This window comes from Microplitis demolitor, chromosome 7, assembly GCF_026212275.2.
Source record: "Microplitis demolitor isolate Queensland-Clemson2020A chromosome 7, iyMicDemo2.1a, whole genome shotgun sequence".
Classification (NCBI taxonomy): Eukaryota; Metazoa; Arthropoda; class Insecta; order Hymenoptera; family Braconidae; genus Microplitis; species Microplitis demolitor.
The window spans coordinates 3,611,192-3,633,699 of NC_068551.1; the positions used below are offsets into that span (position 1 = coordinate 3,611,192).

The 22,508-nt window shown below is 28.2% G+C and overlaps 5 protein-coding genes across 7 annotated transcripts; 3 read left to right on the plus strand and 2 right to left on the minus strand.

Annotated features, from left to right (window-relative positions):
• Positions 1-23: 23 nt before the first annotated feature.
• On the minus strand, positions 24-3,785 carry LOC103576902 (stimulator of interferon genes protein homolog). Of its 2 annotated transcripts, XM_014440232.2 has the most exons (10): positions 3,589-3,785; positions 2,998-3,082; positions 2,175-2,361; positions 1,861-2,051; positions 1,618-1,728; positions 1,410-1,542; positions 1,192-1,349; positions 649-829; positions 430-543; positions 24-355 (listed from the first exon to the last, which is right to left on the minus strand). In XM_014440232.2, exons 3-10 carry the CDS (start codon positions 2,278-2,280, stop codon positions 273-275), a joined length of 1,077 nt encoding a protein of 358 aa, XP_014295718.1. In that variant the 5' UTR covers positions 2,281-2,361; positions 2,998-3,082; positions 3,589-3,785; the 3' UTR covers positions 24-272. The 2 variants fall into 2 exon arrangements, with proteins under 2 accessions (XP_014295718.1, XP_014295717.1); XM_014440231.2 differs by lacking the exons at positions 2,998-3,082; positions 3,589-3,785 and adding an exon at positions 2,472-2,665.
• Positions 3,786-4,037: 252 nt separating this feature from the next.
• LOC103576903 (calcyclin-binding protein) lies at positions 4,038-5,954 on the plus strand. Its single transcript, XM_008557347.2, has 2 exons — positions 4,038-4,230; positions 4,497-5,954. Exons 1-2 carry the CDS (start codon positions 4,210-4,212, stop codon positions 5,160-5,162), a joined length of 687 nt encoding a protein of 228 aa, XP_008555569.1. The 5' UTR covers positions 4,038-4,209; the 3' UTR covers positions 5,163-5,954.
• Positions 5,955-6,051: 97 nt separating this feature from the next.
• LOC103576904 (1-acyl-sn-glycerol-3-phosphate acyltransferase alpha) lies at positions 6,052-9,089 on the minus strand. The gene is made up of 5 exons (XM_008557348.2): positions 8,840-9,089; positions 8,544-8,765; positions 8,109-8,424; positions 7,547-7,712; positions 6,052-7,473 (listed from the first exon to the last, which is right to left on the minus strand). Exons 2-5 carry the CDS (start codon positions 8,726-8,728, stop codon positions 7,307-7,309), a joined length of 834 nt encoding a protein of 277 aa, XP_008555570.1. The 5' UTR covers positions 8,729-8,765; positions 8,840-9,089; the 3' UTR covers positions 6,052-7,306.
• Positions 9,090-10,651: 1,562 nt separating this feature from the next.
• On the plus strand, positions 10,652-19,570 carry LOC103576905 (uncharacterized). Of its 2 annotated transcripts, XM_008557350.3 has the most exons (6): positions 10,652-10,829; positions 10,975-12,872; positions 12,955-13,096; positions 13,274-13,522; positions 13,631-13,732; positions 16,922-19,570. In XM_008557350.3, exons 2-6 carry the CDS (start codon positions 11,047-11,049, stop codon positions 18,689-18,691), a joined length of 4,089 nt encoding a protein of 1,362 aa, XP_008555572.1. In that variant the 5' UTR covers positions 10,652-10,829; positions 10,975-11,046; the 3' UTR covers positions 18,692-19,570. The 2 variants fall into 2 exon arrangements, with proteins under 2 accessions (XP_008555572.1, XP_008555571.1); XM_008557349.3 differs by lacking the exon at positions 16,922-19,570 and having other exon boundaries at positions 10,661-10,829; positions 13,631-16,770.
• A 506-nt stretch (positions 19,571-20,076) lies between these two features.
• On the plus strand, positions 20,077-20,611 carry LOC103576906 (ATP synthase membrane subunit K, mitochondrial). Its single transcript, XM_008557351.2, has 2 exons — positions 20,077-20,257; positions 20,355-20,611. The coding sequence occupies exons 1-2, from the start codon at positions 20,183-20,185 to the stop codon at positions 20,442-20,444; spliced, it is 165 nt and encodes a 54-aa protein (XP_008555573.1). The 5' UTR covers positions 20,077-20,182; the 3' UTR covers positions 20,445-20,611.
• Positions 20,612-22,508: the final 1,897 nt, after the last annotated feature.

The following is a 22,508-nucleotide window of genomic DNA, read 5'->3' on the forward strand; positions in this document are numbered from 1 at the left end:
GATAAATAATTATTTTTCAAATGTTTCGCTCACTCTTGTGTCAATTTATTTTACTCTAATGATAAGTAAAAAAAAAATAACAACGATAAAATAATTGTAGTGATATATAAAAATAGTAATACTCAATCAAATGTTTTTTTTGTACTCATTAAACCTTAAAAAAATATTCAGACTCTTCTTTGGACCACTGAGTACCTAAAAAAATATTTCTTTTACTTTATATCACACTTACAATTTAAAATTACCCTGATTTAATACTTAATTGTATTTATTTAACAACAATGTGGAGCATCTTTTCGAATTCTATCGAGTAAAATTTCTCCAATATTAACTCTCGTGCCATTTTTATCATAATCTAATATTATCAATTAAAATTAATTAATTATCAACGATAAATAAATAATAATAATAAGAGAATAAATACAGTACCTTTATAATAAACTAACTCACAGGTATCACGACATTCCGCATTGTCATTTAAAATATTTTGAAGGGTTTTATAAAAGGCGGCAATTATTTGAACCCGATTTTTTTTATACGTATCTGAATTATAGAAAATAATAATTTATTTACTATATTAATTGTGGTATTTCCTACGAATTAATTATTATTAATTATAAAGTATATATGCGACTAATGAAAAGTTACCAGAATGTTTATGAGAGTGTTGCAGTATCTCATAAAACGTCAACATTGGTGTCGCACCTTCAACAACAATATAAACAGGTCTACGTTTTTGTCCTTCACCTCCAGGGTGAATTTTATATACAGTATTGCGATATGTACGTCTTTTAGTTCCGGCCCGATCCCGGATTTCATTTTCAAGATTCTAAAAAAGTTCATAAAACTTTCATCATAATTATTAATTACCCAGAGAAATTATTGTTTGCAATGCTATGGTGTCATCGTAAAGCCAGACCATGTCGGCTACCAAACGGAAATTTAAATAAACTGTCAATTTTACTATGGCCGGAGTTCAAAAGAGTCTTTTTATAGATATGGTAAATTATTTATATATTTGCGATTTTGTATAAATGACTTATTGGAATATGGAATTTCTGAAAGTCTATTTTTCTTTAGATTTTTCTTCGGGACATCGAGCTTACTATGACACCCTAGTATTTTATTTAAAACAAGAATACTTTCTCCATGTATTGGATTATAAATAATTTTTTAAATATAAGTACTAACAGTCGTGCTCTCCAACCAATTATTAGACGCGTCTCTAAGATCTGGAGGAATGTGTCCTGACTCAGGTATTAAAATAAAAAGTTTTTTTACAGGTATCGTTATCTTAACTTCCGATGTACTTTGATTATGTTCATAATCTTCCATCTTAGCACGAAGTCCTACAGTAAGTATTCGTTTAATATTTTATAATATTGATTCTGGTAAATAATTTATTTTACCTGGATTATTTACACCATCTGAAGGGAGAATTATTTTTAAATAGCCATAGTAATAACTGTATGCCATTCCTGTTCCATAATCGACACCATCCAGAGTATTGAATGTGTAAGTAGAGTTAGATTTATAACGAAACTATTCAAATAAACAAATTCATTTTATTGTTAGAATAATTTTCATTCTTTTAAACAAAAAAATATTCATTCTTACCAGGCCAATACTTTGGCTAGCAATAATTGATAGTAAAAAAATTAAAATATTTGATGTAGAATCAAAGGCACGGGTGTAACTCAATATATCACCTTTTCTTAGAGCAAACATCTAAAATTTTTAATTATTATTTACTTATATTTAAATAAATTTAATGAAATCTCTATTAAAAAAGTCATAAATATAAGAATTTATGCTGAATTTTCAGACTTTTTTTTAAAGACGTCAGCAAAATATACTTACAATCATATAAATGCTGCAAATTACAATAAATACTATTGATATTACATTAAATTCAAATGTAGAAGTAAAAATTTTGTGTACTTGATTGTCATAATGATTTTTTAAGTACTCTAATTCTGCAAAGAAACTTATCGTCCTAAGTATTATTGATCCTAATGTCAGTATGAGAAAACAAACAACAAAAGTTGTTACTGTAAGCAAAAGAAATATATTTTTTATATAATAAATAAAAAAAAGTATAATTAAAATCACAGGGACAAATATAAGATAAGATTTCTATATATATATAAATAAAAAAATAATGATAAACATACGGTTATCAATAAAAGCTTTCAAATAACTGTCTTTGTAAACCAGTCGTATAGAAACCGCTACCACGATAGCCGATACGATGGTTATCAACAAAATATAAATTGTCATAGAGGGTTGGTGCGGATAAATAAAAACGTCATTCTCCCCTGTCTTTTCATTGAGCTCGTTATTTTTTTTCTCTTGAATTATCTGAAACATGAGATTTTATCAGTGGCCTTGATATTATTATTACTTTTTATGACTAGAAAAATTTATTTTTTTATGATAATTATTTTATAAATGAATAAATAGTTATTTACCTCCATAATTAATTTTTAATTCTATAAATGTTAAACAATTAATTTATAAAAATGAATAATAATAAAAAGTCATTGTTACTATTTTTATCAATACCTATACGATAATTTTGAATTATTTGTTGGCTAGCCGGCAAATAATAAATGACATATTGAATTACACTATATATTTTCTAAGAAAAATTCATGTTATGAAGTTCATGACTCAGTACTTGAATGACATAAACATACATATATATTTTTAGTACATATTATATAAATATAGTTCGAACAGATGGAGCTCATGTGTTTCTTAAGTTTAAAATGTAATCAACTGTAGACAGTTTTCATTTTTTTTATGATTGCTAACAAAATGTTTATCTTGATTAAATAATCAATGAAATGATAATAATGATCAGTCATTAAACAAGGCATGATAAATTTAAAATTTTTAAGTTACAAAAATGGAAATTAAATTGTTTACATATTTCAGGTCGTCAAAATAAGACGCAATTGAAAAAATAGTATTAAGGTAAGTACTAGTGCTTACTTTTTTTGTTTTGAAGCTGTTTTTTGACGTATCAAGGCATCAACATGTTGACAAAACGATCAGAAATTTATATCATAGAAAATATCTGGTTAAAAAAGTTGACATAAGTGACGACAAAAATTAAATTACAAATAAGTCATAAAAATTAGTGTGAATGTAGCAGACATCAGACAAATTTAAAATAATAAATAATTAATAAAATTAAATTTTTAAATAATTTTTAATTTTAAATTTGTCTGATGTTTGCTACATTCACACTCATGTCATCAAAACATTTTTTTAATTGAAATTAATTTTTTAGGACGGAAGAAAGAAGAAAAATTTACTATGACTCCTAGGCCAACATCAGTATGTCTTATTTATAAAAAAAAAACTTGGCATTGAGAATCAAAAAATTTGTCTTGTCCCTTTAGAAGACATTTGTATATGACAACTTAAAGTTGTCTCCGTACTATTTGGGAGGTAAAAGATCTAGTACCCGATCACTCCCTGTATTTATATATCTATATTCAATAAAATTTAGTAAATATAAATATATAAGTTGATGAGTGATCAGGTACTAGTTCCCTGATAGGATATTGGGTCTCTTACCACAGTGACCATTTATTTGATAACTTATTCATGTCTTGGTTCTTTAAATTGTCCACAGGCTTTTTCAAAGTTCATCGTATTTCAATATTTTCCATAGACTTATCTACTGGCCAATTTTCCCCACAATGACAAGAAAAATTAAATACTTGTGATTGTAATTAAAGTAAAAAATCCAAAACTTTAATAAATTTTCACTAAATTAGTATTCATTTTGTACTACATCTTCTATTTAAATTATACCGCCATTTTATTACGCCACCTGTTCCCTTAAAATTATTTCTTAATTAAAAAACAATAATTAATTAATGTAATAAACATAAAAATAAAAATTTTAAAATAATTTTATTCAATAATTTCTAAAATAATTATTTAAATACTACTTGAATTAATTTTCGTAAAGAAGGTTCGAGAAGTTTCTGGAATATTGTCGTGGGTAGACAAAGAAAAGCGCGCACGAGGTATTTACCCATTTTAACCTGACCAAGTCTACCCTACAGTATTGACGTAGAGGCTATTGCGTGTATGCTTTTATTGTTTACAATAAAAATAAATTTTTTGTGATTTGGAACTTGTGATCAGCGATAAATTATTTTTCTGCATTTTAAATTAAAGTAAAAAAACATGGCTTCTAAAATTGATGAAGTAAGTGAACAAAATTTTTCTTTAAAAAGCTGAAAGTAGCCGACATTTGAAAAATTTAATGTTTTTAATTACCGAGTAAATTGTCATCAGAAAATTTTTGAAAATTCTTCGCATTTTTAAAAATTATTTCCTGCCAGTATTTACTTTATTAATTTAAATAAATAAATTTTTTAATGACTGCTACTTTTAATCACTTTTTTTCTTTAGTAATATATGAAATTTTTTTATTAAATATCTAATGTTTGTTATGATTTTTTATTAATTAGTTGAAACTGGACATCGATGAACTGAACAGTCTGCTATTGCAAGCAAAAAGACAAAAAGTAAAAGATGTGCTTACAATTGAGGTTAGAAGACTTCAAACAGAGATGACAAAATTGATGGAAGTTTCTAGAAACGATGACAACAAAACTTCAAAACCGCCAGTTACCAATAGTTCAAAATGTTATGAAGTTAAGTTGACAAATTACGCATGGGATCAGTCAGATAAATTCATAAAACTATATGTCACTTTGAAAAATGTTCAGTCATTACCTAAAGAGGCCGTATACTGTGATTTCAAGGAGAGATCAATGGACTTAAGAGTTATGGGATTGGATAATCGAAACTATCAGCTGCCTATTTCCAACCTCTGTGAAGACATCGAGCCATCAAAAAGTTACGTGAAAGTTAAAACTGATATGATTGCTGTGTTCTTATCTAAAAAAGCACCGAAAAATTGGTCCCATGTGACTGGAATTGAGAAGAGAATAAAGGAGTCGAAAAATGCTACTACGAACACTGATAATTCCGACCCGGAAGCTGGGCTCATGAATATTATGAAAAAAATGTATCTAGAAGGTGATGATGACATGAAGAGAACTATTGCCAAAGCATGGACTGAAAGCCAAGAGAAAAAAAATGCCGGTTTTGAGGACTTCCCATCAGTATAAATTTTTTCAAATTTTATATTACTTTGTTATTAAAATAATTCAAATTATTAATTATCGATTCTTATTTACAATAATAATTAAAATTACGAATGCATGTTAAGGACATTTTCAGACAGTGTCCTCGATTTTTTAAAAATATGAAATGACTCAACTCTCATCGTATAGAAACTTAATTAATGAATTAAAACAAAATTAAAACCTTAATTGAAAAAAAGAACAGTTGAAATTTTAAAAAAATTAATTGAAGTTGTCATCAATTAGGAGTTTAAAAAATTTTGAAAATTATACAATTGACATGTAGATTTTACTAAAATTTATTTTCCAAATTTCGTTTAACTCCCGATTGATGTCAATTGTAAGTTTTTTTAAATTCTATATCAGTAAAATTGTCCTTTTTTCAAATAAGATCTTAATTTTTTTTTTTTTTAATTGATAAAATTTTTATACGATTGACAATAGTTATTGAAAACTTTTAAAAAGCGCGGGCACTGTTTGAAAATGGTCTCAATTATTAATTTAAATTTAGTTTTTTTACTTTCATAAAATAATGCAGCTCAGAATCGGAGATCAAATCTTTTAGTTTTTTTTTTTTTTTTTTCTTTAAAAATATTAAACGTATCATTTGAAATTTTATTATACTTTTAAAGGTCAGAGGTTGATCTGTACTATATAATAATAATAACCTTCGTGTAACTGAACTATTATTACATCTGGAGCGCGCATGAAAACGTCATATTTAAAAATATATGTTTATCTTTATATGTTGGAAATAAATAAATTTTTAGATAATTATTTAAAGTGATATTTTTTATATGACTGCCAAAAATTTGAACCCCGTAACTTTCTCGAAGTGAACTTACTGATGAAATTTATTTGGTTAAAAAATAATAATTTAATTGCATGGTAATTTTTTATGTGCAATTTTAATTTATAATTTTTTTTAACTTTTCTTACAATTCGCATCAATACAAAGAATTATTAAAAATAACAATTACAATCATATACAATGCTGATATTTTCTTTATTCCGGAGTCATTACATTCGCTTGCTTACAAAATTAAAATTGATTAATTATTAATAATTAAGACTAGTTGTGATTTTTATTATTTTTTTTTTATATGTATCGCCCTGAGCAGAAAGTTATCAATTATTTATCGACGATGAAAATATAAATGAGCGTATGTGACATTTAAAATGTACTTGTAAATTAATTTTATTTACATAAACTTCTTGCAGGCAATTTTAAAAAATTTAGCAAAAAGAATTTATAATAATTATTTTATTTAATAATTAATAAAGCTATAGTTCATTAGCAATACTTGATAATTTTGTGCTTTCAATTGATGATTTTGGTTCCTTAGACTTATTGTTTTTAAAACATTCAAATTAATTTAATGTATAAATAAATATGACACAATTTTTTTACAAAACTATTAAATAAAAATTGAAAAAAAAAGTATAATAACAATCGGCGGTAAATAAGATTTGACTAGTATACGTTTTTTGAATAAATAAGAACTTATTTTTTTTGAAATATTTAAAATATAAATAAACCGCGAAATACATACTGAATAATTATGACCCTGTAATTAACAGACAACTAACAATTTTTCGATTTTCTCATCAAGAATTTAATTAAAAAAAAAAAACTAAAAATATGCACATGTAGAAAATTAAAAAGACTGAAGGTGCAATTTTCTGAAATATTTTTTTTTTTTAATTTATCATTTTAAAAAAAATTGAAAAATTATTAGACGTCAGCTAATTTCAGTATCATGAATAATTACTAATACTTAAAAGTTATCTATAGGAATATCAATTAATTGGAATGATCTTAATAATAATATGAAATTAAGTTGGATGACACAGACCAGCCTTAGTATTTTTCTAATACCATTAAAATTGTAATAATTTAATTAAAATAAATTAAATTTAATATCTAAATAAATTCAAAATTATTAAAATTGTATACTGGACAAATAATGTCATCGAAAAAAATTTTAAACAAATCGATACGTAATTACTCAATTTAAATCTTATAAGTCTTTGGTTTCTTAGCTAACTAATTTTATGTACGTTCTGTTTCCTTGGCTCGATTTTTAAAATAATTTTGTTCAGTATTTTTATAATTAATTTAAGTATACTTATTGCATGCGATGCTTGCAAGAATTGAGCGACTGTTGCACTTCACGATTGCTTGAATAAAATACTTGAGTCATTGAATTACGGGTCTTATCCATCAGCGCCTCAATGTCTTCTGGTCCCAATCCCTTAGTAGGGATCGGTGGCAATGTTGTAATAATAATACGTCCTAAAAGTTATTTAATTTTTTAATTCAAATTTCATACAGTAAAAAAAATTTTAATTAAAAATATAATTATTACCTGGGTCAAATCGTTTATCTTTTTTAGATAAAAAATAATAAGAAGAAAATACAACTGGTAAGATAGGCAATTGTGAGTTAACAGCAACATGAAAAGCACCTTTTTTAAACGGATGTATTTCTCCAGTGTTGTGTCGGGTACCTTCGGGGAATATCCACATCTTAATCTAAGAAAAATTTCAAAATTAATTATCGCGGTAAATTAGTTAAATAATTGAATTTAGCTGACAATTGTCAATTTAAAAAATTTTGAAATTTCAGAATAAATAAATAAATGAAATGTAAGTAAAATAAAAATTAAAAAATGCGTACTTAGATAATTAAAAACCCAGTACGCGCATCTTTTTAAATTTCATTATTTATTAGTCTATTAATTTTTGGATTTTTTTAAAAATAATACATAAAAAAAAAAAAAAAAAAAATTGCACCTGTAATTTTTTTAATTTTTTACATATGCATATTTTAAGTATTTTTTTTTTTAATTTAATTGTTGAAATAATTTGAAAATCGGCTGCTAACTTCAGGATCATAAAAAACGCGGCAATAAAAACAAAAGTAATTACCTTTTTTTCTTTGATTTTATCAGTCGCTGTATTTAAAGCAGTGCGTGCTTTTTCTGAATTCATTCTATCAATAAAGATAAGACCACAAAGCCAAGCAGCGAGCCCAAAAGGCCAAGCGTAAAATAATTCTTTTTTAGCGACAACTGTACATTTGTCCATAACCGGCCACATTTCAAACATGCCCAGTATGTCTAGCGAACTTTGATGATTAGCAACAACAATACACGCTTGTTCTTTTTCCAAGTTAGCACGATTTCTAAGTTCCCATTTCAATCCAAGTAAACTGCTTACGTGATGACAGATTGATGAAGCCAATCTAGAATTTATGTAATCCCATTAAATTGTTATGTCAACATTAACTCAATAAATAAAAAGAAAAATTATTAGATCACCGCGATGATGTAATGAAAAATGAATAAATTTGTCAGTACTTACAAAAGATTTTTAACATTTCCTGGACGGAATACCATGATAGGTATCAAGAGTAACGAGTTGGCCATAACAATTCCATAGTATAATAAAAATTTAAAATAATATCTGAATGTGCCGCTCGTTTCATAGAGAAATGGCAGGATGAGTATAAATCCCACCAATATTATTTCTAAATAAGACGGTGTCATTTTTTAGTTTTCATCCACACGATAAAAAAATAATTCACTGAAAAGGGTAGACATTTTATATAAAAATAAAAAAAAATTTTTATTTTAGTTTTTATTTCAATACTCGCTTACCTCTCGCGGTTCTTTGCGTTTTACCTCGGGATTTAAATTCTCAAACGTACTGTTGACGTCCAGTAAATCCTCCACTACTGCAACGGAAACCTCTTGTTATATAGTTATGTAAAAAAAATTACTATTGTACTTGAGACATTGTTTTTTTTATTATCAGTCATGTATGTATAACAACCCAGGCAAAACGTCAAGAGGGCTGACGTTTATCAGCGCCGCCGGGACCAATGAACGTGCATCTCAAATGGGATATATAATACCTATATGCATATATATATATACATTTTAGAACTACAGTATAGTTTAATGATAATTATTATACTATAGCAAATAAAGACATCCCCTGTTTCTCTTTTTTCCCTCTGCTCTTTTTCCCGCAATTTTTACTTTCAAATAAAAAACTTCTGAGAATAATAAAAATTTATGAGTGTGAATGTAACTTACAAGTGGGAATTTAAAAAATTTTTGAATAGTTAAATAAAATAGAAGCAGAATCAAAACAAAAAATATGTATTTAGATCAAATAAAAATTAGTGCGCGCATTTTTAAAAAATTTTATTATTTTAATTTATTAATTTATTTATTTATTCAAAATTTATAAATTGTCTAATGTCTGCTACATTTACACTCAATAAAATCGTCATATTTTTATGACCCGAAGTAAGCCGACGTCTAATTATTTCTGAATTGTTTTTAAAACGATAAATAGTTAAAAAAAATAAAATGTATATATATATATATATATATTTAATTTGAAAAATTGCATCTATAGATTTTTTTATTTTATATATGTGTATATTTTTATGAGTGTAATGTAGTAAACATCAGAAAAATTTTAAATTATTAATAAATAGACTAAATAATTAATATAATTAAATTTTTAAAAAATGCGCATTTGAAAAATTTGCAAATTAATAAGTGCATTTTTTTATAATACTATTTTTTAAATTATTTACTCTACTTATTTGTAATTTTAAATTTGTCTGATGTCTGCTACATTCACACTCATTAAATAATTAATAAAATAAAATTTTTAAAAATGTGCATCTAAAAAATTTTGAATTTAATAAGTGCATTTTTTATAAATATTATTTTTTAAATTATTTACTGTATTTACTTATAGTTTTAAATTTCTCTAATATCTGCTACATTCACACTCATATTTTTATGAGTGTGAAGTAGCTGACAATTGTCAACTTTAAAAATTTTGAAATAAGCGAATTTAATAAAAATTTTAAAAAATTTTAAAAATGCGTATTTATAGAATTTTAAAATGAATATGTGTATTTTTTTATTTTTAAATTTTCAATTATTTAATTCATTTATTCGTAATTTTAAATTTGTCTCATGTCTGCTACATTCACACTTATAAATTTTTTTTTTACACTCGGACCTCGTTATAAGACTATCATTCTGTCTTTTTTATAAACCAGATATCGCAATAGTTTAAGAGAGAAACTTAAAGTCTTATAACGAGGTCCTACTGTACTGAATTTGCTGAAAAAAAAAAATCAAAAAATTTTTAATTGTCTGCTAACTTCAGGATGACATTTTTATTGTTTGTAAATTTATTGGTTTTATTTAACGCAGTATTAAATTATTTCCGAATATTAAATTTAAATTTAAATAAAATAATAAATTTAAACTTGAATAAATATATAAATATAAAAACCATGTGGTTGAAATTTAAAAGTTAAAACTACGTGTTGAGAAGAGGGATACATGATGTTGTTGTAGATAAGAAAAAACCAAACTTAAACAAAACCTAGGTTTCTGATTGGTCGGAAACGTCAGCAAACTTAAATCTTTCATCACACAATTACTCTTCATATATATACACATGTACGTATAGGAGACGCTTTTCCATAGTCCTTTGTTCGCTGTAGCTGTAAGTAAGAGTGTTGGTGGCTGCAGCACTAATGACTTGAAAGAAACTTGCAGAGACCCAGAGACCAGAGACCGCCAGATCTTCATTTGAGTGCGACTTCTAATGGTAACAGCCACGTTTTTTTTTTTTATTGGATTTTTGTTTTAAATAAATAATGATATGTTGATATTAATTCTTGAAAAATTAGATAGTTATTTAATTAAACGTTAAATATTTACATATAAAAATATTTAAAGTGAATATTTTGTAGGTGACGTAATAAGTTTTACTTGGAAGACAAGTGTTTAATATTTGAAAATTTAATTTAATTATTATTGACACAATGAGTCATCAGCAAGAAATTAAAGACGTGAGTACAGTGATAACATCAATTTTGGCATCGAAAAAACCTCCTTATGGAATTCCTCTGGTCAAACTTGATCAGGATTACTACGAGTTTGAAAACCAACGCATTCCGTATCGTCAGTTAGGTTTTTCTTCACTAGTGGACTTTATCAAAACCATACCAGAGGTGGAAATTTACCCACGTGGTACCAGCCATTTTATAGACTTCAATGGCAAGAATTCAACTCGACACATAACTGATCTGGTTGCTAAACAAAAGAAGCCTTCGTTCAAAAACCGAAGTCGGTCAGTGTGTACACGAAAAACCGCGCCAGCGATGTACCGTCCACGTGAATCTTCATCCTCATCATCATCAATTGATCCAAAAGTAACCAGTCATATTTCTTCTATTATTTATGATCATCCTAGTGGAATAATGCAGTCAGAATTAATTGAAAAATTGTTATACAAGCGGCCATATTTAAATTTAAATACGTTTCAGTGTAATGAGCATCTAAGAATTCTTGATCGTGAAGTTGTGATTAAAGATAATTTGATTTATCCAAAAAATTCGTCATCCATTCCACGTGATTCGTCATCATTTGCTGAAAGATCCAGCAGATCTAAATCAGTACCACCTAAGAGACATTTTAATAACAATAATAATAATAATAATAATAATAGTAATAATAATAATAATGGGCAGTGTTATGATAAAAAATATGAAGATACCAACGGCAAGTACTGTGACAAAAGTTACGATAATAATTATCAGTATGTAGAAAATAATTACAGTAATACTAATGGCAATTACATGCATAATAATTACCAAGATAATTACGGCAATGCTGGTAATGATAAGAATCAAAATAGTTATCAAAGTAGTGTGTTAGCAAATAATTTTAAAGTCGGTGGTATTGATTCCGATGATAATTACGAGGTTGATGATATTGATTTGGATGAAGGTGACTACGTGACTCCTAGTGCGCCGAGTGCGAATGGAATACAAAAATCTGGTGACTCTGTATATAATGATAAATATGAAGTGAAAGACATGAAAAATAGAGACACTTATCAGAATGGTAGAAGTGTTGAGCAGGTACAAAGTTACGGTAACCTGACAAAGCACGAAAATAAGAAGAAAGTTAATTTTGAAGCAGATCGTCAGCTGGAATTCATCAATGCTACTGATGTTCCTGGCGTTGGTGATGAGGTGGACAAAAAAGAAGCTCTTTTTAATAGGAATAAAGAATATATTGCAGAGTCACTGTCCAAGCGCACAATGCTGCGGTTGGAGAAACTTTTGGAGAACAACCCGAATGGTATTTGGTGTTTTGATTTGCCGAAGTTGTACAGAGAAGATTATCAACTGACGCTGGAATGGGAAGACTTTGGTTTCCAACGTCTCTCTGACTTTGTATCGCACTTGCCGAAGATATTTCATATGGTGGGGCCATATCGCAACGGAGATTACCGTCTGTTTGATGCTAAAAAACCGCTACCTGATGACAATTTTCAGAGCCATCAGAAACCAACGATGGCTTCGCTTTATGACATCTACGGCGATAATGATAATGATGACTCGTTGCCGCAGTACATTTCGCCTGATATCAAACAGACGCTCTGTCCTGATGATGTCCTGGCCGTCAATGAAACTGTCGGCTATATATCTGTCACGAGATTTGAACCAGAAATAGACGCTAATGGAGAGAAAATAATGAAAAGTATTGGTGTTTATGTCGTTGAGGCTTTTAATCCTTCGTTTTTCTGGGTACAAATTAGTAAATACAAGCGTAAATTTGACGAAATGATGGAAGATTTGGAGTAAATATTTTTTTTTTATTTTTATTTATTGTCTTAAATAATAATAGCTTGTAATTTTATTAATTGATGAATTATTTTACAGGAAATTTTATGATGCAAACAGCGCGAAATACAAAATTCCTTTGATTATTCTTGAAAAAGGACTAAATATTGCGTGCAAATTTTTTGGGAAATGGCATCGTGGGATGATTAAAAGTATTACGCCATCAAATTCACGAGTTAGTGTAAGTAATGAATAACTTTTTCTATGATCCCTATATAATTGTTCACCAGATCTGCACCTAGAAGTTTGAATTTTTGCCTCTGTTTAAGAAAAGAATGGCAGGAATTTTAATTTTCAGTGCAGGTATGGTGAAAAATGATGAAGTTAAATGATTATAATGATGAAAATCGTTAAACAGGTGATGTTTTATGACTACGGAACTTTGAAATCATATCGTCCTGAAGAAGTTTTTTTTTTACACCGGCGCTTTGGAGTCCTGGATGCCCAAGCCATTCCATGTGGTTTGTGTTTCATAAAACCAAGAAAACGTGAATCTGATTCTCATGACGAGCCAAGTAATGAATGGTCTAAGGAAGCACGTACTCAATTTCTTCACATGGCATTTAAATGTGAAATGTGGGCGACTATATTCAAAGTTGATGTTGATGTAAGTATTTATTTATTTATTTATCAACTATCCATAAGTACTTTGCAGTAGCAAACTTCTTATTCATTGATTTAAATAATTAATAATTAAAATTTTATTTTTATTTAGAATAATTCCATGCTAATTGGTTTGACTGACACATCAGGAGACGAAGATCTTCACATCGCAGATTACTTATTACATCAAAAATTCGCCGAGAGATCTAAAACGGTTCGTATTACTACCAGAAACTTTCATTACACCCATTCTAAAATATCTTCTATAGAATGGAAGCAAAAGTCTATGAACAGCTTACTAGGTAATGCTCGCTTAACTAAAATGAATCATTCTAAATCTAGTAATAAATTTTTGCCCGCTATTCAGAAAGCCAATCAAACTTCTTTGCAAAATTCAAATAATAAAAACAATAATTACCCGCAGCGTCAAGGCGAAACTCTATCGCCCTCAATGTTACGTGAAATTGCTAAATCTAAAGTCAAAAATTCAAAGCCAGTGGAATTGCCACCACCTCCAATAGTTTTAAATTACGCGCCAACACCCACTATTAATTTACTACCTCTAGGTTCATCTCATGATAAAGTTAATTTGTGGTTTGAGTTGAATAATGAATTGAATGAAAATTCAAATGCTGGAGATTATGATAGACAGGGCGACCAAAGTTTCGAAGCATCCAAACTTAAAAAAGTCCCAAAGTCTGATAATTTTAAGGAATCAAAACTTCAGCGTGTGCCGGAGGCATTCAAACTCGAAGATATTTTTAAGATGTCAGAACATCGAATTACTTCTAAGACACTTGAGTCACACCATGATCCTGAGACTTCTAAAGCTCAGTGTATTTCTGGTTCATCTAAAAATCTTTCTTTGCCTAAAGTGTCATCAAGTGAAGATCATAAATCAGTTGGTTCTAGGAGATTATCAAACTTAATTAACGTTCTTGATAAAAATGAAAAAGCTCCAGGGTCTGGAACTTTCAGCAGTCCATTGAGAGGGCGAAGAAAGGAAGAGCCTGTTGATAAAAAAAATGTTAGACACTTTAATAAAAATGATAATGATTATTCAGCATCATCTAAATGTCTGACAAGTTCTGATGAAAGTTCAAATAAAAATCGTACATCGACTCTTTCTAATCATGGAGTATCTAAATTATTAACCGCTTTTGGTGATGATGATGATGATGATGATAAAGATCAAGTTCCAGAATCTGGTACCTTTGGCAGCCCATTGGGAGGCCATGGACGTGAAGAACCCATTGACTGGAACGCGGTCAGGCAAATGGTGAATAAAGATGAGGTTAAAGTTCAAGCAAAGTCTGAGCCGGTAAAAGAAGAAATTTTACCCGCAGGTGCGAACCGTAAAAGTCAACCTGTAATAAATAAATCGTATTTAAATGACAAAGCGCACAAATATTTTGATAACTTCTATGAGTCTTGTGTTGCTTCTAAATTTACAAATGGAAATCCAACATTGTCATGGGAAAGTGAAGACGAGATAAAATATACTGGGGTAATTACTCCGATGGTGCGACAAACTCTGAATACAATTAACAAGAATTCTGATTCTGTTAAAGTAACTGTGCCAGTTAATTTGCGGCGATTAATTGAAAAGTCATCTAACAGCAGCTCTGAGGAAACGTCTTCCGATAACAAAAACAGCGGGTGGAATTCACCTTCTGATAGACGAATTTCTCAGCCATTTAAAATTAATGACATTGATAATAAAAGCGACAGTGACTCTCGGTCATCTGATTTTACAAATCAAGTTCAGACAATTCATAAAGTATTAAAGGCGCGTCATTTGAACAAAGTTAATAAAATTAGTGAAGATGATAAATTAAAAGATGATGATAACGATAATAATAAAGAAATAAATGACGTGTCTGTTGAATGTCAACCAGAGGAAAAGAAGAAAGTATTAATTGAAGAGCTGCCGACTCCAAAATCTTCTCCAAAATCTCACATTGATCAGAAGAAAAATGTAAACTCTATTTATTATGCATCTGCGAGAATTAGTTTGTGTAAAAAAATAAATCGTCTGCAAGATGGGGAATCTTCTGATTTGGATGACGTCGATCTTGATTCTGATGATTCTTCATTTTATGAAGAAGCTAATGAAGAAAGAAAAACTTCGGTTAGTGACAATGATGACTATGAAGAAATAGATGACAAAATTGATAGAGATGAAGAAAAATTGAATGGGAAATTAGACTCGGATGAAAATAGTGCGCATGATAAGAACAATAACTTGGATAAAAATGATACTGATAATGATAACCAGGATGTAGATGAAGGTACAGGCCCATCAGCTGAAAGTGAACTAAAAATTTGTCCAAGTCCTCCAGTTCCACGATTTAATGACGCCGATGTGGATTCAAATGATAGCGAATTGGGTTATCACCTGCCGTTAGATTTTCTTGCGCATTTTTTCGGTGTCAAATTACCTCCCCAAGCAGGTATCGCAAATTCGTCAGCATGCACTGATACTGACACTGATGGTAGATCTGAAGATGAGGGTGTTCAAATCGATGAAATAAATTGTGATGATGAGAAACCACATTTGAGTGAAAGTAGTTTAGATATTTCTAGTGCTCGTGCTAATCAATCAGCTTCCTCTCAAGTTGAAACAGATTCTGAATCTCCACAAATTGACCTAAGAGCTGGTAATAAAAAACAATTTGCCAAAGTTTCAAATCAATTGGAACCAAAGAAGAAATTTGAATTTAAAAAAGATGATGAAGAAACAACAGTACAATCTATTCCAGCTGAAAGTGACTTTCGTGATACTGATGAGGAAAAAATAAAAAAAACTCAAGGATACAAATTGAAATGCTCATTAGTAAATGAAGTTAAAAAATCCGGTCTTCTTGAGTCTCCAAAATTTGTCAAAAATCGCGCATTGAATTTTAACGCTGATGAATTTTTGGATGTCAATTAATTATCAATTTGACGTTTCAATAAATTAACATTCTTTTTTTATTTTTCATTTAAATAACAAAGATTTTTTTTTTATACACAAGTTCAAGTGACGTAATTGCAATTAAAATATTTTTTGTTTCTTTTTCTTTTCTTTAATTTGATGACTAATTAATTTTTTTGATTTTCATGCTTTGATTCATTAAAGTTGAGCGAGTATAGAAATAACTTTTGTTTATTATTTTAAGAAGATAACACTAATTTGTGAAGCTAAAAAATAACTGAGGCTGTTTAAAAAAAATTAATTAATTAATTAATAAGTAAATGAACTTCCATTCTTTTCCAATTCTTCATTAATGTAAAATTATAATTCAATTATTATTATTTATGGTTTATAATTATATAGAAAAATCTGCATTTATAAGAAATAAATGTCAAGAAAATTTAAATTTATTGTGTTTATATTTTGTTAACTTCCCTACTTTTTCAGGATATCGTGATTAATCCAAATGATTTGACTTTGTATGTGGAAGATTACGGAGAATATTATACTTCAGATGACTCAAAAGTACAGCCGGCCGTTAATTTGAATTCGTCGACTATTTATAATATGTCTTCTATTCCACCATCACTCGAAAAGTCAAATGCTATTTTTAATTCTACGCTAATATCTAGTATTAGTACTCAAACGGTGTCCAACAGGGATTTATTTAGCGAGAAAATTACCCAAGTTCTTGATAATTACGACCAATCAGTAAAGGGAGTCTATATGTCTCTAGCCACCAGTGACTGGGAATCCATGGCGGTAAAACTTATCAAGAATAGTTTGCATAAAGTCTACGTGAAATTATTGTACGACGCAATTCATTCAGAAGCCAGCAGCACGACACCATCAGCTATGTATTCTAGTTCGTCAGTTTATGCGACACCGCCGCTGAGTAACGGGCAGCCGCAGACAGATTACTCTGCATCAGCGACTCATTCTGTGTATTATGCTGAAAGTGATGTTACGTTAACAAACGGCAATCAAGCTGATAATACTGATGTATTTACTAAGCCTGTCTCTGTATCAGATCTTGTACCAGATACCAAGACTTCGCCAGATGTTATTAGTGAGGATACTCAAACACCTCGTGTTCAATTGGAAGATTCAATACGCCGAGCTACTGAAAAATTTTTCTCTAACTTGTCAATTAACGAATCAAAAGTCAAAGAATCTGAGCCTTTTGGTGATGACTTCAATGACACAAATCCATTCAAAAGTGATTTAGTTTCGAACAAACCCCAAGATGTCAGAATTCCACCACCTTTACCACCGAGGCCCAAAAAGATTGAACTTGACAGCGGATATACAGCTACAGAAGTCTACAGTGCGCCTCCGGTAATGTATAATATTCCAGAGGATGATATAGTACAGACTACAAGTGCTGTTGAGTACCTGGACGATGAATATTTTGAAAATGAAATGGCATCGTTCTACTCTAAGATTGAAAGAGATAATCCTGCTGGTGATTCAAACGCTCCGATACCGGTTTATAATAATGTTTTTGTCAATCCATTAGCTGTGGACAATAACAAGTATCCTGATAACTGGGGTGACGATTCATGTCAGCTGTCAAATGATAGAGTAGACCAGGGAAATACTAGTCAGATCAATCCCGCCTATAGCCTTGATAGTAAAGACCTATCACAGTCATCAAATCACGGAGAGTCTAGAATTGATGAATTGATTATTGATAATGATAACAAAGACAAAATAATTGATATATTGGATTCTTCAGCTGTTGTTAATAATTTGCACAGGGATAAAATTATTTTTAATACAGTTAAATTATCTTCGAGTACTATTGATATTTATTACTTTGATAAGAGCGGGTGGATATTAATAGATCAGTACAGATCAGCATTTACTGTTTATGATGACAGCAAATTGATATTGACTATTATTAAAATGAAATCTACAAACATACCGATCAAAGAAATAACTAAAATAAATTACCCTGAGATATTTGAACAGTTTAGAAAGTCAAAGGAAAAATTATATGATAATAGTAGTTATGATTTTGAAGTTCTGTATCTCATACCCGTCAATTACGTTATTAAGTTATCGCATAAACTTCAGGTTGTATCTAAAGAAGAAATTGAAAAGGTTAAGAATCATGAGTACGACTATCAATTATCAGTCGCGATGTCTGATATCCACAGATTGATATCAAATAATGAACTTTTTATTAATGGTTTGACACGAAATTATTGTTGAACAATTGAGTACTCGGTAGTATATTAAGAGCCTGCCTCCCACTTTTTTGAATATTCAATTATCTAGACCTGTCATGAGCTTATCAAAATTTTATCAATTAAAAATAGTCTCAGAGATTAACCCCCATTTTTTTTTAATATTCAATGATTTTCAGTTGTAATGATCGATTAAAATTTTTATAATTGATTTAAAAAAAAGGAGAGCACTAATTGAGAAAAGGACGAGTTCATTGAGGTATAGATTTTAAAAAAAATTACTCACAGTTGTTATTAATTTGGAGTTACACGAAGTGGTAAATAAATTTTAGTCTGAAAAATTTGATATTCAAAATTGTAATGATTAAGATTCTACTGAAATTTATTTTCTAAATTTCGTTTAACTCCTAATTGATACAAACTGTAAATAATTTTTTTTTAAATCTATACCTCTGCGAAATAGTAACTGCGTTTTTTTTTTTTTAATTAATTATCAAAATTTTAATCGGTCATTACAGTTGAAAGTCATTGAATATTTTAAAAAAGTAGGGGTCAATATTTGAAACTAATTGATAAAATTTTTATAAGTTTTTGATGGTTGAGTGATGGAATATTTTTAAAAAGTGGCGGGCTCCGTTTGAAAATGCCTTAATACCAAGATCTTTGTATTCTAGCATTAATTTCTCACATTAAATAATTATTGTTTTTTTTCTATTTTATTTTTTAAAAGACAATCACAATACTCAACTATACAGTGTATTTAAGATATTACTAATTATTATAGTTCTTTTTTTAGTTTAGTAACTAATTACTAATTATTAAGGAGTTAAATGTCTTGATGACAAACTTCGTAATAAAATAAATAATTATTTGTTGAGCAAATAATTATTTAAAAAATGTTATGCTGGTATTTCGATACTTATATATATATATATATATATATATATATATATATATATATATATATATATATATATATATATATATATATATATATATATATATATATATATATATATATATATATATATATATATATATATTACTTTATATATATTACTTATATATTTATATATATATATATTTCAATATTATGACAAGTTTCACTACTAATTATTCATGACTTTTTATATTATAGTTAAAAGTATCATAAATTTTTGACTCATCACATTCCTATATATTTAAATAGTTAATAAGAACAATATATATGTAATATTTTTTCTATTTAATAAAAATATAAGTTCATTTGATAATTTCAATTGTTTTATTTATTTAACACGCGCCATTTTTTAAAAAATTTATTTCATCTAAATTTTAAAATTCAAAATTGTAAATTTAAATTTACGCGCTCAATAAATGTGCCCAGTAGCTAGCGACCTCTTTTCAAAGTAAAATCGATTGGAAAATAATTTTACATTCGGGTAATTGACTATTGTGGGAGCTCACATAGTCAACTTCGTAAATTTAAACGAAATTAATACGTAAATTAAATTTTTGAGATAAATAATAGCAAAAAATGGCTCACGAAGGCGCAAAATTTACTGGTATTCAAAAATACTTCAACAGTACTACAGATTTTGGCAGAGCAAACGTAAGTAAACCCTAAATAGCGCTTATAACCTCACATTTTATCATGTAATAATTAAAAGTAAAAGAAAAAGTAATTATTTAAATTTATTTATCTGTAGACTTCCAAATTGACGCTCAGTGTTCTGGGATTAATAATTGCTTACAATCTCCTGAAACCAAAGAAACAGAAAACTCAACCGAGCGCTTAGATGGAGATCTGTCATGCAAAATGTAGCACACAAGAATATAACTTATGTAACAACAGTATATTCTTTTCTGGTCTACTATAATTTTTTTGTTAAAAAAAAAAAATTACGCCTCTAAAAATGTTAAATAAAAAAAATAGATAAGATAAATTACTTATCTACAATTATAATTACCTGGTTCCTTGACAATCCTGCACACAAATCCTATTTATTTGAAATTATCAGCATCGGTGAGTAATTCAATAAATTTTTTTTTTAATTTTTAAAAAAATTTAGTCAATTAAATTTATAATTATTTATAAAAAAAAAAGTGACAGTTGGCCATACCGGAGTCGAAGAGTAGATTTTTTATTTAAATCAATTTAAAATCAAGTTATAAACTCATTAATTAGAAATTATTTCATATGCATTCTAAAGATTAGAAGAATTGATTAGGCTTAAGTTCAATCACGTTATTGATTCTGATACCTTTGAAATGCGACAGAAAATGAACGAAAAGATTACAAATAAATTTATTATAGTGTAAACTATCGAATATTTTATGAGCTACACTATAAAATTTACAAATTTTAGTTGTCTTATCATTCAAAAGTTATGAGGAGATGAAGCTGCGAAAGTAAATTATTTAAATTTTTTTCAAATATTCGAGATCATCAAGTACCCAGAGAAAAAGGATTTCTTGGAGCAAATAATTTTTACTTGCCTGAGAAAATTTTTGCATTAAGGTAAGAGACCCGATACCTGATCAGGGAACTAGTACTCGATCACTCATGTATTTGTACATCTGTATTTACTAAATTTGACTAAATATAGATATAAAAATACATGGAGTGATCGAGTACTAGTTTCCTGGTTGGGTATTAGGTCTTTTACCTTATAAATTGAATACATAAGTTTTCTTGGGGCGGGAAAAAAATTTCTTGCGTCAAGAAATTTTTTCTAGTCCTAAGAAAATTTTTGTTTTCATTTCATACTTCAAAATTTTAATTGCGCTAAAAAATAACTTTTTTCTGTGTACAAGAAATTGTTTTGAAACACAAGTTATGTAGGTAGTGAAAATTGAAGTCAATTTCTCGAACTTCAAGATGCATTTTAGGAAATTAAATATTTATATATTTAAAAGTATGGAACGAATGTCTTTAAAAAACCGAGCGAAAAATTTGAAAAATTTTTTAATGCCCTGCGAATATTACATTTCCTTAGACCCCTGACCCCCTATTCATAGTAAGCGACATCTCCCCCATAAGAGCGAAAGTATTTTATGGTCTTTTTTTAAAAATAAATATATCTAATAAATAGTAATGCAATATACTTAAAAGGATAAATAAATACTCTTGTAATCATAAAGAGTCATTTATTTTTGGTTATAATTTATGTACAATTTTTTTGTTTTATTCTGGAGCAAGGATAAATTACATTATTAAAAAAAATAAATAAATTGCAATGTACAAATGAAAGAAATGTTTAAAGATTTAAAAATGAACTATGTTGAGCCTCGGCATGACTGCAATTTAAATTCATAGGCAAGCTATTGTTTTATATTAAAAGCACTCAATATTTAATGCATTGTATACTTTGAATATATGTTTATATATTATTTATTATTTAGTAGATCGAATAGTCTACTATATGAGGTGATAAAAATTTTCATGACTAGAATACGGTCTTATTTTTTTTGTCGTACAGCCATGAGAGCGTCTTTTTTTCCCTTTTAATTTATTAAATATAATTATTATTTTATTATTAAATGCTTATAATTATTAACGAAAGAGGTTTCATTATTTCTTCAAGTCAACTTAAATTTTAAAGATTTTGATAAATTTTTTTTTATTCCATTCATATGACTGAGCAGTTTTATAAACAAACATACGTTGTTATTAATTATGTCATTTTTTAATCCACACAAATAAGGATTTCTTGGTGCAAGAAATTTTTCATCTTATGACATTATGAAACGTCACTGCAAAACCTCTGTACAGACAATCCTTAACATTTTTCTGCCCAAAACATGTCTATCGTAGAATAAAACTATCCTAGAACTGATTACTTCAAAATATCTCATTTTTG